General features: G+C 31.7%; 1 protein-coding gene across 1 annotated transcript in view; it reads right to left on the bottom strand.

Moving 5' to 3' along the window:
• Positions 1-467: 467 nt before the first annotated feature.
• Positions 468-16,551, bottom strand: part of Styx (serine/threonine/tyrosine interacting protein) — a 32,908-nt gene continuing 16,824 nt past the window's right edge. Inside the window, exons 4-11 of the mRNA XM_005337974.5 lie at positions 15,077-15,174; positions 12,734-12,794; positions 12,205-12,241; positions 11,944-11,983; positions 11,809-11,859; positions 10,246-10,318; positions 6,496-6,589; positions 468-3,985 (exon numbers count right to left, since the gene is read on the bottom strand). Coding sequence (XP_005338031.1) covers positions 3,912-3,985; positions 6,496-6,589; positions 10,246-10,318; positions 11,809-11,859; positions 11,944-11,983; positions 12,205-12,241; positions 12,734-12,794; positions 15,077-15,174 — 528 coding nt within the window. The 3' untranslated portion in view covers positions 468-3,911. The remainder of the gene's footprint in view (positions 3,986-6,495; positions 6,590-10,245; positions 10,319-11,808; positions 11,860-11,943; positions 11,984-12,204; positions 12,242-12,733; positions 12,795-15,076; positions 15,175-16,551) is intronic.

Genomic DNA, 16,551 nt, shown 5'->3' with positions numbered 1-16,551 from the left:
TAGGTGACCCATATTTTTTGTTTATGTTTCATTAATCTGAAAATGTAGTGGGCTATCCCTAAAATCTGGATGCATTTAAGGATCACCAACTTGCTATAGTTTAGTCAGCAATATTTTGCTCTCAGTGTTATAGTTTAGGTGGGATCTTAGATTTGATTAAGCAAAGTGGATGAGGGAGAGAAGATGGTACTATAAAATCAAGTATTTTTTTTTTAATAGACTAAAAGTGGTGCTATAAATGATGTACCTATCCTTCCTTCAGATATGAATTCCCAACTTGCTCAACTAAGTGGAATTTTGGGGTTGCAGAGTATATGTTGACCAAAGTTTTGAAAGACATTCTTGTTTCTTAATATGCAACATTCATTCACCTTTTTTAATCTGTAGGAGTAAAACTGGGTTATTTTTACCCAGAGAATAAGTAAAGAAGTTCTCAGGCATCAGCAGTACAAATGAACTTTTCAGTATTTTTGAGGTATAATGGCACAACAGTTTTAATACAACCACCAATCTTCACAAAATAATTTTAATACTTTGTGCCTCGGGTAGCAGCATTTTGCACTATGACATTCCTATACATACATAAGCATTTTATCCAAGTACAAATGTTAAAAGCAGAGTAATGTAAGCAATTGCTTATACAAAGATAAATAGACACTGTAATGTTTTCTTCTTGAATCATTTTTGCTGCATAGTAAATTGCAATTACATGTCAGTATGTTACTGATCTATAGAATACACTTTGAATTGTGAGGTATGGCAACTCCCTCTGAGAGGGAGCTAACATGTAAACCTGAATATTTTGAGTGAGTTTTTTTTTTTTTTAAATAGCTGCCATGAATGGGAAAGACAAAAATCCAGCACTCAAATACCCTAGAAACTTATTTTCCTAATAAATAAATTAAAATATTTTAGTAATTCTTAGCTACTTCCTATTATTATCAATGAATGGACAAAGGTAAATACTGAAGTGAAGCTATGTAATGGAATTATGGATTAAACCAATTATTTAAAAAAGAAATCCGCCAGGTAACTGCTCATTTACTTTACATCAAGCTGAGATCCTGATAGATACCTCTCAACTTTATAATTCAAGACTGCAGTTAAATACTTCTAATTCACTTGAATTACCAGGGTAATAAGACAATTAGGAACCTTATATTTTCTTGAAAAGGACATGCTTAACGTTTTCTGACATTACTTCTAAACTCAAGATTCCTAAGCACAAAATCCCCCCGCAAAATGAGTATTCTGCTCTAAAAGTTAATTGGTTGAGAATTGGTAGCAAAAGCTATCACAGTTTAACATTTCCACCAGAGTAGATACAAATAAAAATAACTATTGTTTATATACCTAATGGATAACAAATTAACATGAAGCAAATAACTGAAATTACAATACTGTCATTCCAGTTTGACTATTTTCAGTATTTTAAGTTTCACATTTTCAAAATGGATAGTAATGTAGTTTACCTACATTTTGATTCAATTTCATTATAAATATTGTGCCTGGATTATATATTTAAGGTTAAAATTGGGTGATGTCTCATACATTATTCAAATACTCTAAAGTAAATCATGATTAGTTAAGTTAATCATAATTATCTATCATAAAACATCACTGGAAATAAAAGCACAGAAATGAGACCAAATAGAATAAAGAACAAGTAGAGTTACAAAAAAGCTAGTTGAACACTAAGTGGATAAAGAAATCTAAGGGGTCAGGGGACTTGCAAAGTTCTTATAGGAAAGGGTAAACCTCATGTTTTGTCCCATTAACATTGTATGCAAGATGATAGTCCTGTTTTCTAGATTGAGACTGTCTTTAGTATATAGTGCTGGGCAGGCACTTTAGTGACAACATAGAAATGATAGTGGTTAGAAAAAGAAAAATTACCCAGCTACAAATTGGTATCACTAGCCAAATTTGTATTTCTTTGCCAGACTTCTATAGAGGATATGTATTTTTATAAAGTGAATTAAATAAAAACTTCAACTGCCTAATTTTTAAATATAAATTTGTTTTTATGAAGATTATAGGAGTCTCTGTTAGAGATTGCAAGAGATGTTTGCTGACCTGTTCAATAATGATCTACATACAGGAAAGCTGTGGTATCTGATTTTTTACCAGCTAGAACTTTTGAACATCCAATGCAATCTTGACTTCACTAGATCACTACACAAAATGTTGTAATCACACAACAGAATACTGGAACACAATGGAGTTAATAATACGCTATTTTCAGAGTGGTAAGAGGAGAGAAGATGGCCAATCAGAAGAATACCACATGTTAACAGGACTTAACAGTAATTTCAATAAGTTTTCACTGTCCACTATGGGGGATAAAAGTTTTTTTTTTTCTTCTTCTGTATTATTACATCATAGGAAGGAAAGTAAGTAAGTAACCTGGTGTAATAAGTTACCTTGAAAAGTACACCTCCTTGGTACTATGGGAATGCAGAGATTTCATTCCCATCAGTAAAGCACCTCAAGAGAGGACTGAGAAAAGTGAGATACAAAGTTTTGTTTGTGCTACACCTAAAGTCATCAACTATAAAAAGTTAAAAACTTCCCTCACATCACACTTAAGATAGCAAAAATGTTTTTCTTAGAACAACTATTGTACATATAAATAAAAGTATGAAGAACTAAAGATTCATAAAGTGACTGCTAATGCAAATTATGGGGGGAAATTTGGATCAACTCAAAGAACTGATTAATTCACTAATTTAAGAACCACTAAAACTACCCACAAATCATTTCCCCCAATAAATCCATCTTCAAGAAGACCTTCTGTCTGAGCTAGAATAATCTCACAGAATCATCAATACAACATAAAACAGTGAATGTTCCATATTTCAAAAAATTTAGTAACATTTTCAGTTTAAGCTAATTTTTAAATATTGAAAAAAAAATTACAGAAAAATGTTAAGAACTCTTCAGTGTTCTACATACTAACTTAGAGGTCATGAGAATTTAATTTTCTTCAAAAATAATTCAAGGCACTTTCTTTTTGGGGGCTTCATTTAGGAAAAAAAAATAGTGCTACATCGGTTTATCACATTCTATTTAGAACCATTTTGGACAAAGGTCAAAAGAGCTAGACAATTCTGAAAAGAACAAATACAACATTTGGCTTAAAAGAAAAAAGCAAAATAGAAAGTCACTTGAAAATTGAACACTCTCCTTGTTTTTGAGTATCTGGTAATATAAAGCAAAACATCTTTCTTTGATCATTAAAAACCTTTTCTTCCTATAGAATATACAAATTATGAAAGGAAGCATTTACTTAATTTACATTACAGTAAAGATAGTTGGTTAATGTCATGATTGAAAGAATACTAATAAAGAATCAAGAAATTTAAAAAAATAAAATGGTAAGTAACTGAATTATAATAAAAAATGTGGCAGATTCCTGTATTTTGTTAATGTTTCTGTAAGAGGCTCCATCATAAAATTGAACTGTAAAATTATTTTAAAAATGTAATATATAGAACACAAAATGAATTTTTAGCAAACCTTAGGAAATTCTTGTTATAAATTACCCAAAATTTATAAACAAATCCCCCCTAACTTGCATTTTGTTTAAAGTAATAACTTTATATCATACAAATAAATTTCAAGTATGAAAAGTGCATTATTGCAATAATACCTCTTTGCAAGTCCAAAGTTCTTGGTTTATAATAAACTGTAAAGTGTTTCAAAAAAAAGTAAAACCATCAGTGCCATCTATTGCAGAAGTCCAACATCTTCTTAAAATGTTGCTCAACAAGTTGCAGAGAAACATGTCTGGAAGCAACATATAATTGCAAAGAAACTACTTGTGTCCTTACCATTTTACATTATTATTATTATTTCTAGAATTGTCTCCTTTCCCAATAGAAATTCACACCCTTTGTGTTTGTCTTCAGTCAGCCATTCTGTGCAGTTGCTACTTGCATGTTTCCAAAATCATCTTCTTCCTCATGTGTTCTTTTCAAACTGCCTAAAGTTATTGAGTGAATGTAACATGAGAAAATAAATAAATTCATGTTAGAATGTTACAGTCAGTAAAAATCAGTTTTTCATCAAGTGATACCTTGTATACATTATGATAATTTCACAACTGAATTTATAGCAAACTTTAGTGATTATTATTTTGTAAATTACCCAAATAACTTTTTAAATTCGTGACTGGGTATATTTTTCCTGCTGAAACTTTTAAGTACGTTTTAGATATAGTATATAATAAGCTTTAATTTTTTAAACTTATTCAGAGGACAAACTCTAATATGAACCTAATGTTTTGGTATAAAATTAACAGACTGAAGATTAAAATGAGGCTAACTGCAAATGCTGTTTTGAGTTTCAGATGAACTTCAAATGTTGAGGGGCTAGTCAAAGAGTGCATTAATCATGTTCTCCTGACATCTAAACTGTTCTCAAGAATAGGGAGGGTGACCACTCAGAATGGCAATCATCAAGAATACAAATAATAATGTTGGTGAGGATGTGGTAGGACAGCAAGTTCATACAACCACTCTGGAAAACAGTATGGAGATTCCTCAAAAGACAAGGAATGGAACCACCATATACCTAGCTATCTTACATCTTAGTATTTATCCCAAAGACCTAAAATCAGCATATTACAGTGATACAGGCACATCAATGTTTATAGCAGCCAAGTTATGGAAACAGCCCAGGTACCTGTCCACAAATGAAGGGTAAAGAAAATGTGATGAATATATATGCAATGAGTTTTACTCAGCTCAAGAAGAATGGAATTATGGCATCTGCTGATCAATGGATAGAATTTGAAACATGCTAAGTGAAATAAGCCACACTCAGAAATCAAGGATTGAATGTTTTCTCTCATTTGTGGAAGCTAGAACAAAGTAAGGGGGGAAAAGAAGGGGTGGGGAAATCCTATAAAAATACAAGGGAGATCAGTGGAGAGGAAGGGGATTGAGGAGGAGGAAGGAAGTATGGGAAGAGAGAGGAATGGTGGAATGACAGACTGACCAAATTATGTTATGTGTGTACATGAATACACCAGTGAATTTAACCTTTATGTATATCTATAAAGCACTAATTTTTTAAAAAATAAACAAGCAGAAGGAAGACCAGTACAACAAAGGAAGAGAAACAGGGAGAGTGAAGAAAGAAAGTACTGGTGACTGAAGTGGGGCAAACTGTATTCCATGCTTGGATGATTATGTCAATGAACCCTAATGTTATGTATAACTATAATGCACTGATAAGAACAAAAAAAATCATAGGGAGAGTAATATGATGCATTCTAGGTGAAAAAAAAAACTACATGGGAAATCTGCAGAAAACTGTTCCTCTTTATGAAGAACAATGAGAAACAGAAAAATCAAAAGGACTTTATGTCTGGTAACCTACTTCCTACTGTGGAATAAAATCAGTGAAATCTTTGGTAAAGGAAACACATAATCACAAATTATCTATATAAAAATAAGCCTGGACACAATGAAGAATGGACCAAATTAAGTTTGAATAGGAGGCCAATATACCTGACATAGATTGTGATTAAGGGTACCATTAAAAAAGGGAAAGAATTTAAAGATACTGATAAAACAGACCCTATAGGATGAAAAAAGTGATTAGTGGGGCTTGGGCTATAGTTCAGTAATAGAGCAATTGCCAAGTACATGTAAGGTGCTGGGTTGGATTCTCAGCACTGCATATAAATACATAAAAATTTTTAAAAAAGAAAAAAAGTGATTAGGCAAAGGTGGCAAAAGAAAGAACAAGTACTGATAACCAGGAAGTTGAGCTTCAGGGGAAGAATATATAGCCTAAATTAATTAAATTAATTAATTCTTCCTTATAGGGTTGTTTTGTCAAAGAAGACTTAAACTGTATGACAGAGGAATTTTAAAAAATAGAATTCTCTCCAGCTTTCTCTTCTATAAACAAATGTGATGGGTAGTCTAGTAGTTGAATGAGAAAAATGAGGGTAGCAGGGTCTTGGAAAAGGAAGATAAAGGTTTAAAACATTTTGCGAACACACGTGGATTGTGACTTTGAAAATGAGGGGGGTTTTGGGTGCTTCTAAAATAGCAAAGGAGAGGAAAAGATCAAAATACTGATGACCACAGAAAAAACCCATATTAGTTAGCCTTTGAACTAAAACACACCTGAAAACAGGCTTCTATTAACTATCATTTATTTTTAATAAGATCACTTGTTATTCAGACTTCTCTTATTATCTTAATCTTTATAACACAGTTAAACTAAATAGATATCTAATCTTCCAACAAGTAGATTCTAACTGACTAAGCATAGGGTTAGTCAGTTTGTTATAACACAGATTCATTATAAAATTAATGCTTTTGAAATTATTTGAATTCAATAGTTTACCAAGTTTTCTGAACATTTATTTAAACTTTTCAGCATAACTTCTAACAAGCAATGGATGTAACTTTTCTCCTTTTTTTAAAAAAATAGAATTCTCTCCAGCTTTCTCTTCTAAAAAGAAAAAGTTCTTACCTGTGGTACCAGAATGGACAGATAAGGACCTTTCTATCTGGAGTGGTGACATCATCTGTATTGTTAATTTTGCTAGGTAGATGGCTTCATATTCCTAAAAAAAGATTTTAATTAACTTGGATATACATTTATATTCTTCACAAAACAGTGATTAATTTGCATATTATTGGTTTTCTTAGTTTACAATGAAAACACTGGCACCACATATTGTAAGAAAAATTGAGGTTTAAATTTCTATCTCATAATTGCTGATAACCATGAAATCCAAGTCATGCCAAAAGCTTGACCTCCCAGTCCGTATGTGTCCTTGTCTACTGGGGCATTAGCTATAATGATCTCTAATTCTGTCTGTTGTGAGCAAAAACAAAACAAAACCAACCAAAAACTGAAATGGCAATCTCATTAAATGGTTCTAAGAATGAAAAGAAATAAAATTCAGTCAAAATAAACGCTATAGTGGGACATGGTAGTGCATGCCTGTAGTCCCAGTGACTCAGGAGGCTGAGGCAGGCAGATCACAAGTTCAAGGCCAGCCTCAACAACTCAGTATGACCCCATCTCAAAATGAAAAATAAAATAAAAAGAGATGGGGACGTGGCACCCATAGATTCAATCTCCAGTACCTAAAAAAAGTTATACTGTTGTAAGATATTTTAAATATCAGATAAATGAGTCATTTAATATACTTAAGTGTATATTCTTTTCTCCAATTCTTTAAAGACAATATTTTTTTCTGTTTCCAGTTAAAGACGGAAGAATCAAAGAATTTCTGTTTCTATTCCTTTTCTGAAAACAAGGAAAACATTTGATGAAATTAGGAAACACTACTAAACCTGAATAGAAAAATGAGGAAAAAAGGATTGATAGGGGTATAAGTAGTTATGTTACAGAGGGAGGAGAGCTTAGGAAGGAGCTTCAAAAAGGCTTTAGGGATCATGGCAAATAATCAATTTCTTAACCTGTGTGATGGTTACATGATGCTTATTTAAATTTTATGTATTTTCTATATATGTACTGATTTTCATAATAAAATTTCTAAAAAAATGGAACCAAACTCAGCTAGGCAGAGAAGATGACTGTCTTATTGGCTATCTCAGATAAAGTAGGTACTGTTCATAGTTTTCCAAAAATAAGATTTAAGATAGATTCAACAAGCCCTTGAGTGGTATGACAAAGTCAGAAGAATGAGTAAGATATGGAAAAAAAGCAATGTTGGAGACATCAGAATACCCAACTTCGAAGTGTACTACTGAGCTATACTAACAAAAACTGCATATTTTTATTAGCATAGAAACAGATAGATAGACCAATAGAACAGAAAACACAAATGAACCCACACAGATATGGGCTGTCATCTGACCCTTAACAAAAGTGACAAAACATGTTGAAGACAGCTTTTTAAATAATAGGTGCTGGGAAAACTGGTTATCCACGTATAGAAGAATGAAACTAGCTTCCTATCTCTCATCCTGCACAAAAAATCAAGTCTAAATGGATCAAAGACTTAGAAATTAGACCAGTCACTGCAACAGAGAATACCAGGTCAACACTCCTACCTACAGGTGCTCATTGGCTTGTGATATTTAGGGATATACCATGCTACATGCGACCATCATGTACTTCCATAATAGGAATCTAAAACAATGGGACGAATCAATCATAGAACAGAACTTCTAAAACAATAAACTGAAATAAATCATGTCTTGTTATGAGTTGATTATCTCAGATAATCATATACAAAGAGCTATTATAAAACCTATGAGGAAAAAAACAATAACCTGATTAAAAAAAATGCAAAGAATACCAATAACCAGTTCACAGAAAATAATCTGAATATGGGAAAAGAGTCCCAAATTCATTAATTCAAAGGAAAGTCAATTAAAACAAGGAACTGTTACCTTTACCATTATGATGGCAGTGCTCAAAAATCTGATAAGAACATTTATGGCTACTGTTGTTTACAGTAGGAGAAAGCAGCCACTACTTGCTTCCTGGTTTACAGTATTTCATACTTTTTAGAGACACTTTGGCAATATCTATCAAATTTCAAATATTTATAATCCAACAATTCCATTTCAATCAATTATCTCACAGGTAAATTCACAGAATTATAAAAAAAAAATGAACCTATTAGGGTATCTTTACAATACAGTTTATCATCATGAAAGGTTAGAAACAATCCAAAAACTCATGAATAAGTAATTCATCACATATATGGTTCACAATCTGCTTAACAACTAGAGCAAGTTCTAAGAAATGTATTGTCAGGTGATATCATAGTTTGGTTTGGTTTGGTGGGGGAGGAGAGGTGCATAGTTACTGGCAATTAAATCCATGGGCACTCTACAACTAAGCTATAGCCCAGCATCCCTTTTTTAAAATTTTACTTTGAGGGATGGCCTCGCTAAATTGTCCAGGCAATTGCCTCAGCTCTAAGTTGCTGACAGTATATAGCCTAAGTGTCAAAGTCATGATGATCAAAAGATAAATCAAAGGCAAGAGAACACTGAAATCAAGATGTGTGAGACTGCTTATGGCATATACATACTATTTTATAGTAAACTGTAGCAGCACACTAGTTTTCCACCAGCATCACCACAAACATGTGAGTGTTGGACAACACTGTTATGATGGCTATGAGATCACTAGGTAATAGGAATCTTTCAGATCCGTTACCGTCTTACAGGACCATCATCATATGTGCAGACCATTGTTGATCAAAATGTTATGTGGCCAATGAATGTATATTATAGAAATATCTTCAATATTCATTATTAAGAGATTTACTTCACATTATATTCTTAAGCATTGCTGAGTTATTATATATAAAAACTAAGTATATATTACTCTTTCAAATATAAAAATGTTTTTAAAAATGCATTTTTTACAGAACAAGGCAAAAAGCAAAGAAATTTATAGTTAGTATATCTGCCTGTGTCTCAACAAAATCTGAAATAACATGGAAGATACAATACATGTAAGAAAAAAGGCTGTCATATTTAGTATAGGTTGACTATACCTTACTCAAAATGTTTAGATTCAGAATAGTTTCAGATTTCAATGTTTGAGATTTTAGAATATTTGCATAAGACTTCACTGGAATCTCGAAACTGAATATGAAACAAATTCTGAATACTAAAGGATTTAAGATTTTCAAATTAGGGCTGTTCAACCAGTACTGAGTCAAAATAATCTTATGCCCTGTGTATGATCAAAATACAGGGAAAAAAAATCCATTACTTTATGTTAGATTTTTAAAAATATATCTTTTATTAGTTGTTCATGGACCTTTATTTACTTATTTATATGTGGTGCTAAGAATCGAACCCAGTGCCTTGCACATGCTAGACAAGTGCTCTACTACTGAGCCACAACCCCAACCCTAGATATATTTTTTTAATATTTTAGTTGTCATTGGACACAATACCTTTATTTTATTTATATATTTTTATGTGGTACTGAGGATGAAACCCAGGGCCTCACACATGCTTGGAGAGCACACTACTGCTGAGCCATAACACCAGCCCCTTAATGTTAGATTTAACAATGTGTCTTTAATTCCATTTTCTTGATAACAGTACCTTTAAAAATATACTTTCAAATAGAGGTGTAAACTTGAACAATAATCAAATTAGTGAGGTTATGCAAACTCCAAGCACTTCAAAAGTAAATTCTACAACTGAATTTACAGACAAAAGATCTTAACTATTCTATATTCTGAATGCCATAAAGAAGAGAGAAGTTAGCTACCTGAAGTTGATGGACAAATCCAGCATTTGGATTAATACAAAATCTTCTTTCTTGGACATAAGCAAATGCATCTCTTAAAAAACAGAAAAAGAAAATTAATGTAATGTTATTATTTAATTAATTGTTTGAGCATTTCAGAATTTATCAAAATATCTAAAACTTTCCCTAAATAGGAAATCATAACTATATAATTAACACATTGTAGTAGTGAGTCAACAGTAGAAAGAGCACAGTCGGACTAAAAATCATAATCCCTTTGCTAACCTACGATATGTTCTAGGTGTTCAACTTCTCTAAGCTTTATTTTTCTCCTTGGTAAAATGAATATTAGGATACTTATTTTGGAGAACCTATGTCAAGACAGGAGGAGCTTATGCATTTAGTACAAATGCTCAAAATATTACCACTGGTTAAATGAGAAGTTAACTCCCCTGAATTGTGAGAATTAAATGAGATAAAAGAGCCTATAATAATATTGGACACAATAGAATCCATGGAAGTTATTTTCAATATTAATAATATTACTGATAAGAATCCAAATAGAAAAAGAACATATACATTAACATATAAATGAAATTCTTTTAATTGAATCTTTTTCAATTAAATAAAAAAAAGCATTTAAATTCAAATATTTCCTTAAGACTTGATACTTTTAAGCAAATGTTTATGTTTAAGCATGAAATGGAAGTGGCACTGATAACAAGATTTCTACCTTGCACAAAACAGAGAAGTGTACCTTATTACTGGTTAGATATTTGCTTTTTTGGGGGGTCAAGAAGGCCATTTCCTTTTAAAAATCTATGTACTATGCTGGAAAAGATGACTTTTAATAAGAAATACTACTCTGAGGGTCGGGGTTGTGACTCAGTGGTAGAGCACTTGCCTAGCATGTGTGAGACATTGGGTTGGATCCCTGGAACCACATAAAAATAAAAACAAATAAGGTCTGGGGATGTGGCTCAAGAGGTAGCGCGCTCGCCTGGCATGCGTGCGGCCCAGGTTTGATCCTCAGCACCACATACAAACAAAGATGTTATGTCCACCGATAACTAAAAAAAAATAAATATTAAAAATTCTCTCACTCTCTTTAAAAAAAAATAAAAATAAAAAATAAATAAAACAAATAAAATAAAGGTATTGTGTTCATCCATACCTAAAATAAATAAATAAATATAAAACAAATACTACTCTGAATTATTGGTGCTACAAATAATTCTTAACTTATTAATAAAACATAATAAATTAGCCTTTTAAACAAGGCATCTACTAACATATGTGTCCAAGAGTTTTTAAACTTGAGATTAACTCATTCCCTAGTGGAAAGTAAGTAGTCTTGTTCACTATTTCATCTATGTTACCTTGACTTCTTAAAATCATAATATTAGCTCCATAAACCACAAAAACATTAGCCTAAGAAAATCTATACAAGGTAGATGTATTAGGTTAAGAGAGCAACCATAGGCTATAAGCTACTGCTTATCAAATATAAATATTAGAGAAAAACATGTTTACTTCAAACTCACAACCATAACCACTAAGCTTCATTTTAACATACTTTCGTACCTGTATTTCACTCCAAATGTTTCCATAATATATGCAATAACAAAGGCAGCACTAAAGACAGAGAAAAGAAATTTAGAGAACACAACTCATCAATCAAATATTAGAGGAAAAAAAAGATTATCTCTAACTCCATACCTTCTGGAAATCCCTGCATTTCCATGGACAAGAACTTTTCCTAAAAAAATAAGAACTAGTTATTTTCAGAGAAAAACACAAGTCAGCAGCTAACATATTGAAACCACATATCAAACTACAGTAAATCTTTCCTTAAACATTTTAGGTCACATACATGCCACCTGAATATTTATTAATTTTCAAATCTTTTACTGTACAGAAAATACCACAGACTTTAATTTCATAAAAAATAATTAGCTTAATGAAAGAAACATTATTTACCTCCAGTTTGTAAGCTCCCATCAATAAATTCCTTACTCTGAAAGCAAAAGACAATGTTATAATAAAGCATGTAAGACTAACATAAGTGACATAAAATACAGTGAAACAAAATGAAATCTGAAAACAATTTCATGTAATTTTTTTTTTTGATAATGGAGAACTGAACCTAGAGATGTCTTTCTACTGAGTATACCCCAGTCCTTTACAAATTTTCTACTTTGAGACAGGTTCTCACTAAACTGATGAGGATGACCCAAACTGGATACTCTCCTGCCTCAGACTCCTAAGTAGTTGCATTATAGGCATGCATCAAGGTACCTGGTTCCTGTTATTTTGCTTAAATAAAAAACAATTAATTTCTTAATTCATGAATTTCCAAAATAATATAAATATAACTATTACAAGTTTCAAAAACTGTAAAGGAGCTAAAAAATGTGAACGAACAATTTATTTCCTTCCAAAAATAATCCTACAATTTTCAGTCAAAATGAAGTTAAATTTTAATGATATTAAAATAGATGATACCTACCATAGGGAAAAAACGTATGATATTTTCAACTGGATTATCTGCAATATCCAAGACTAAATATCTGAAAATAGAATATTTTATGATAAGCACAGCACACTTTCAGGTAAAGCTCTTTTATTTCTAAAGAAATTAACTTTGAGTATTTCTTTGTAATTATGAAAAGAATACAAAATAATTTTCAATGTGTCATATTTCTAAGAACAGGTTGATAGATATTGCATGACAGTAGAGCACTTAAAGCCTTAAAAAACATGTTCCTTAAAAACATGTTAACATTTCTCTTAATACTTTAGAACAAAAATTTTGTTAAAACAAAAATGTCATAATCAGGAAAGAAACTTTCCTTTAGATCACAGTGGATCTAGAAAATAAAGACAAAATCATGTCCATAATTCTTACTATTAGCCTTCTATTTCTACCAACTTTCTTAAGACCAGAAGATTGTTCTCAGAATGACTCTGTGACCATTTCCCCAAAAAGACAAAGAATATTTCAACAGCAGCCCAATGTCTGAAAAAGGCAGACAACTACCCACTGTCCTCCAACCCCCCGCAAAAAACAACAAAAGGCAGCAATCTGACGGAATCATGAATCAAAAATTCAATGTTTGAACTAATCTTCAGTAAAATAAAAGACAATGAAGAACACACCTATCCTGGAATTTCGGTTTATTTATTTATTTATTTATTTTTTGTACCAGGTACTGAACCCAGAGGCACTTAACCACCGATCCACATCCCCAGCCCTTTGTAAATTTTTTATTTTGAGACAGGGTCTCACTAAGTTGCTTGGGCCTTGCTAAGTTGCTGAGGCAGGTTTTGAACTGAGATCCTCCTACCTCTGTCCCCTGAGACGCTAGGTTTACAGGTGTGTGCCACAAAACGGGGCTTTGAATTTTACTTTAGAAAACCTTTAAAATAAGGCCATATCAACATGCTAGGTTTATTCTATTTTGTGAAAACTCTCATCTCTAACCTATCCAAGGTCACTTCTTTGTAGGTAACTAAATTATGAAATTAGTTTTATAGATCTCTTTTGATAGAAAAATTATAAATCTTCAGATCCTTTAGGTGGTAACTATTTCAATAAAATTCTGGTTTTAAAACAGAAAGGTTAAATCCCAAGATCCAAGGAATATCCAATGTATAAAACCAAAGGATTCCAACAACGACTGTATCCTAAACGTAATTCTGCAGACCAAATTGTGGATACCATTTTGAATATGTCAAATATCTATGAACACATAATTTTATTCTTTTTTTGGTTACATATTATTTTATTGTATATTTATAAACTATGTTTTAGAGTACCTTGTATTTATGGATATTCATAGGCTATAGTAATTTTTATAAAGAATAAAGCAGAGCATAATAGAATTTTAAAAACCACTAGACTTATCAGAAGATACATGAAAAAGCCAAATTAAAACGGAATGAAACACCATTTTTACTCTCTTAAAATTCTCTCTTGGTATAATTCTGTCTTAGTGAAATACAGAAAAGACACTCTTAACACTTAATAGTGGAACTATAAATTAATACAACTCACTAGACAGCAATTTGTATTATCTATCAATTTTAATCTGCTCATATTCTTAGATCCAGCAATTCTACTACTACAAATGTATTGTTAGTATATTCATATATGAACTAAATGATATATACAGGGATAATCAATATACAATATCTATATTTATATCTACATCTATTTCTATGAAAGTCTGGAAACAATCTCAATGTTCAAAAATAAGAGACTGGTTGAATAAATTTTACTATAGCCAGATGATGGCTTTGTAAGTACTGATATGAAATACTCTTAAAAAAAACAGCATAAAAACAAAAGTTTATAGTAATATGCTTGTATAAGTTAACATATAATCTGAAAGAATACTCAATGAAGAGGTAACAGTAGATATATTTGGGAGGGAAACAGTTTCTAGGAGAAACAAAAACAGTATACAGAAACCTCCTCTTCAGTACACATTTTTTAAACCTTTAAAATTTTGCATCATGAGCATGATTTAAATATTTTAAATAAATTTTGTTTTAAAAATTATGTATTGTATGCTCCATCATTACAAAACAGATATATATTGGGGCTGGGGCTACAGCTCCATGGTAGAGTGCTTGCCTAGCACATGTGAGGGACTGGGTTCAATCCCTAGCACCACATATAAATAAATAAAATAAAGGTATACTGTCCATCTACAAATATAAAAAAAAAAGAAAGAAAAAATATAAATAGATACATACAGAAAAAAGTCTGATTGTGTAATAAACCTACAGGGACTATACATGTTTATTAACCTTAACATTTTTTATAATTCATAGCAATACTTCTTACCTAAATAATTGCTGAAAGTTTGGTTTAATAAAGTTTGCTTCAATATTTTGTCGTATACAAATTATATGGGTTATTCCATGTTTCTGTAGTATAGGTAGCTGTAAAAAATGAAGAGACAGGAAGACACACAGTATAAAAAGTTAATTATATGAAAATTTACCTGAAATGATCAGCAAGACAGTTTGACGATTCAAGGATAATGTACTCAAAAGGCTAACATGGATATTTTATATGTATAAATCTAGAGCTTCATGGGATGCTAAAGACAATTTACTTGGAAAACAGATTAAACAGTGGTTAAAAGCATGGGGTTTAAAGTCATGAGAGTCAAAACTAGAAATCCCAGCTCTGCTAATGACCTGTATGCTGTAGCTCAATTCCATCACGTGAGAATGAGGAAAATATTACCTATTAACTAAACAGTGTTGAGAATTATGTAAGGTAATAATTTTAAGAAAGCATAATAAGTAAGTTCAATAATTATTTGTGGATGGGCACAGTGCCACCTACGTGTAAAAAAAAATTTTTTTTTTGGTTTGGTACTAAAGATCGAACCCAGGGGTGCTTTACCACTGAGCTACAGCCCCAGCCCTTTTTATTTATTTTGAGACAGGCTCTCACTAAGTTGGTTAGGACCTCACTAAATTGTTGAGACTGACATTGAACTGACATCGAACTTGCTATCCTCTTGCCTTAGAAATTACAGATATGTAACACGATGCCTAATCAAAAAAATAATTATTTGATAAATGAGCAAATCATGCTGGCTTGAGGAATCAAAATAATCTAAATTTTCTAACACCTTTGAACAATAATAATTCATGGCAGAAGTCAAAGAATAATTTATATATGTTATGAACTGAAGGTTTCTATCCCCCTCTTCAGATTCATATGTTGAACCCCTTGCTCTCAAAATGTGATATTAGGAGGTTAAACATCTGGGAGGTAACTAGGTTTAAATGAGGTCATGAGGGTAGAACTTCCAGGAGAGATTACCATCCTTACAAGAAAAAGAACTCAGAACTCTCTCTATTGGCAATGCAATGGTATTGCAAATAGGAAGGGATCTGCAAGTTAGAAGAGAGCTCTCACTAGAACTGGATCATAGTGGCACCATGATCTCAGACTTATGAGAATTATGAGAAATAAATTTCTATTGAACCCATTCAGTCTATGGTATTTTGTTAGAGCAGCCCTAATTAAGATAATGATTTTCAATGTTAATTTTGTACCAAATTTTCTCATGTCAGCATAGACTAGAGTTCAATTATCTTTGTATTTCCTGAACACATCCTGAGTTAGTGGACAGGAGGTGTTTGGTAGGATTAATAATTAACCAATGTTCAATATTTACATTTATGTCAACCTCCAAAATGAATTCAATATTCATTCCTTTGTTTACACTTGATGATCTTTGGAGTTTTCACATCAACTCTATTTATATGAGAAACTACAAGCGGACAAAAGCCTGTTTT

The sequence above is a fragment of the Ictidomys tridecemlineatus genome, chromosome 5 (assembly GCF_052094955.1).
Source record: "Ictidomys tridecemlineatus isolate mIctTri1 chromosome 5, mIctTri1.hap1, whole genome shotgun sequence".
Classification (NCBI taxonomy): Eukaryota; Metazoa; Chordata; class Mammalia; order Rodentia; family Sciuridae; genus Ictidomys; species Ictidomys tridecemlineatus.
This window is presented reverse-complemented; position numbering and strand designations above follow the sequence as displayed.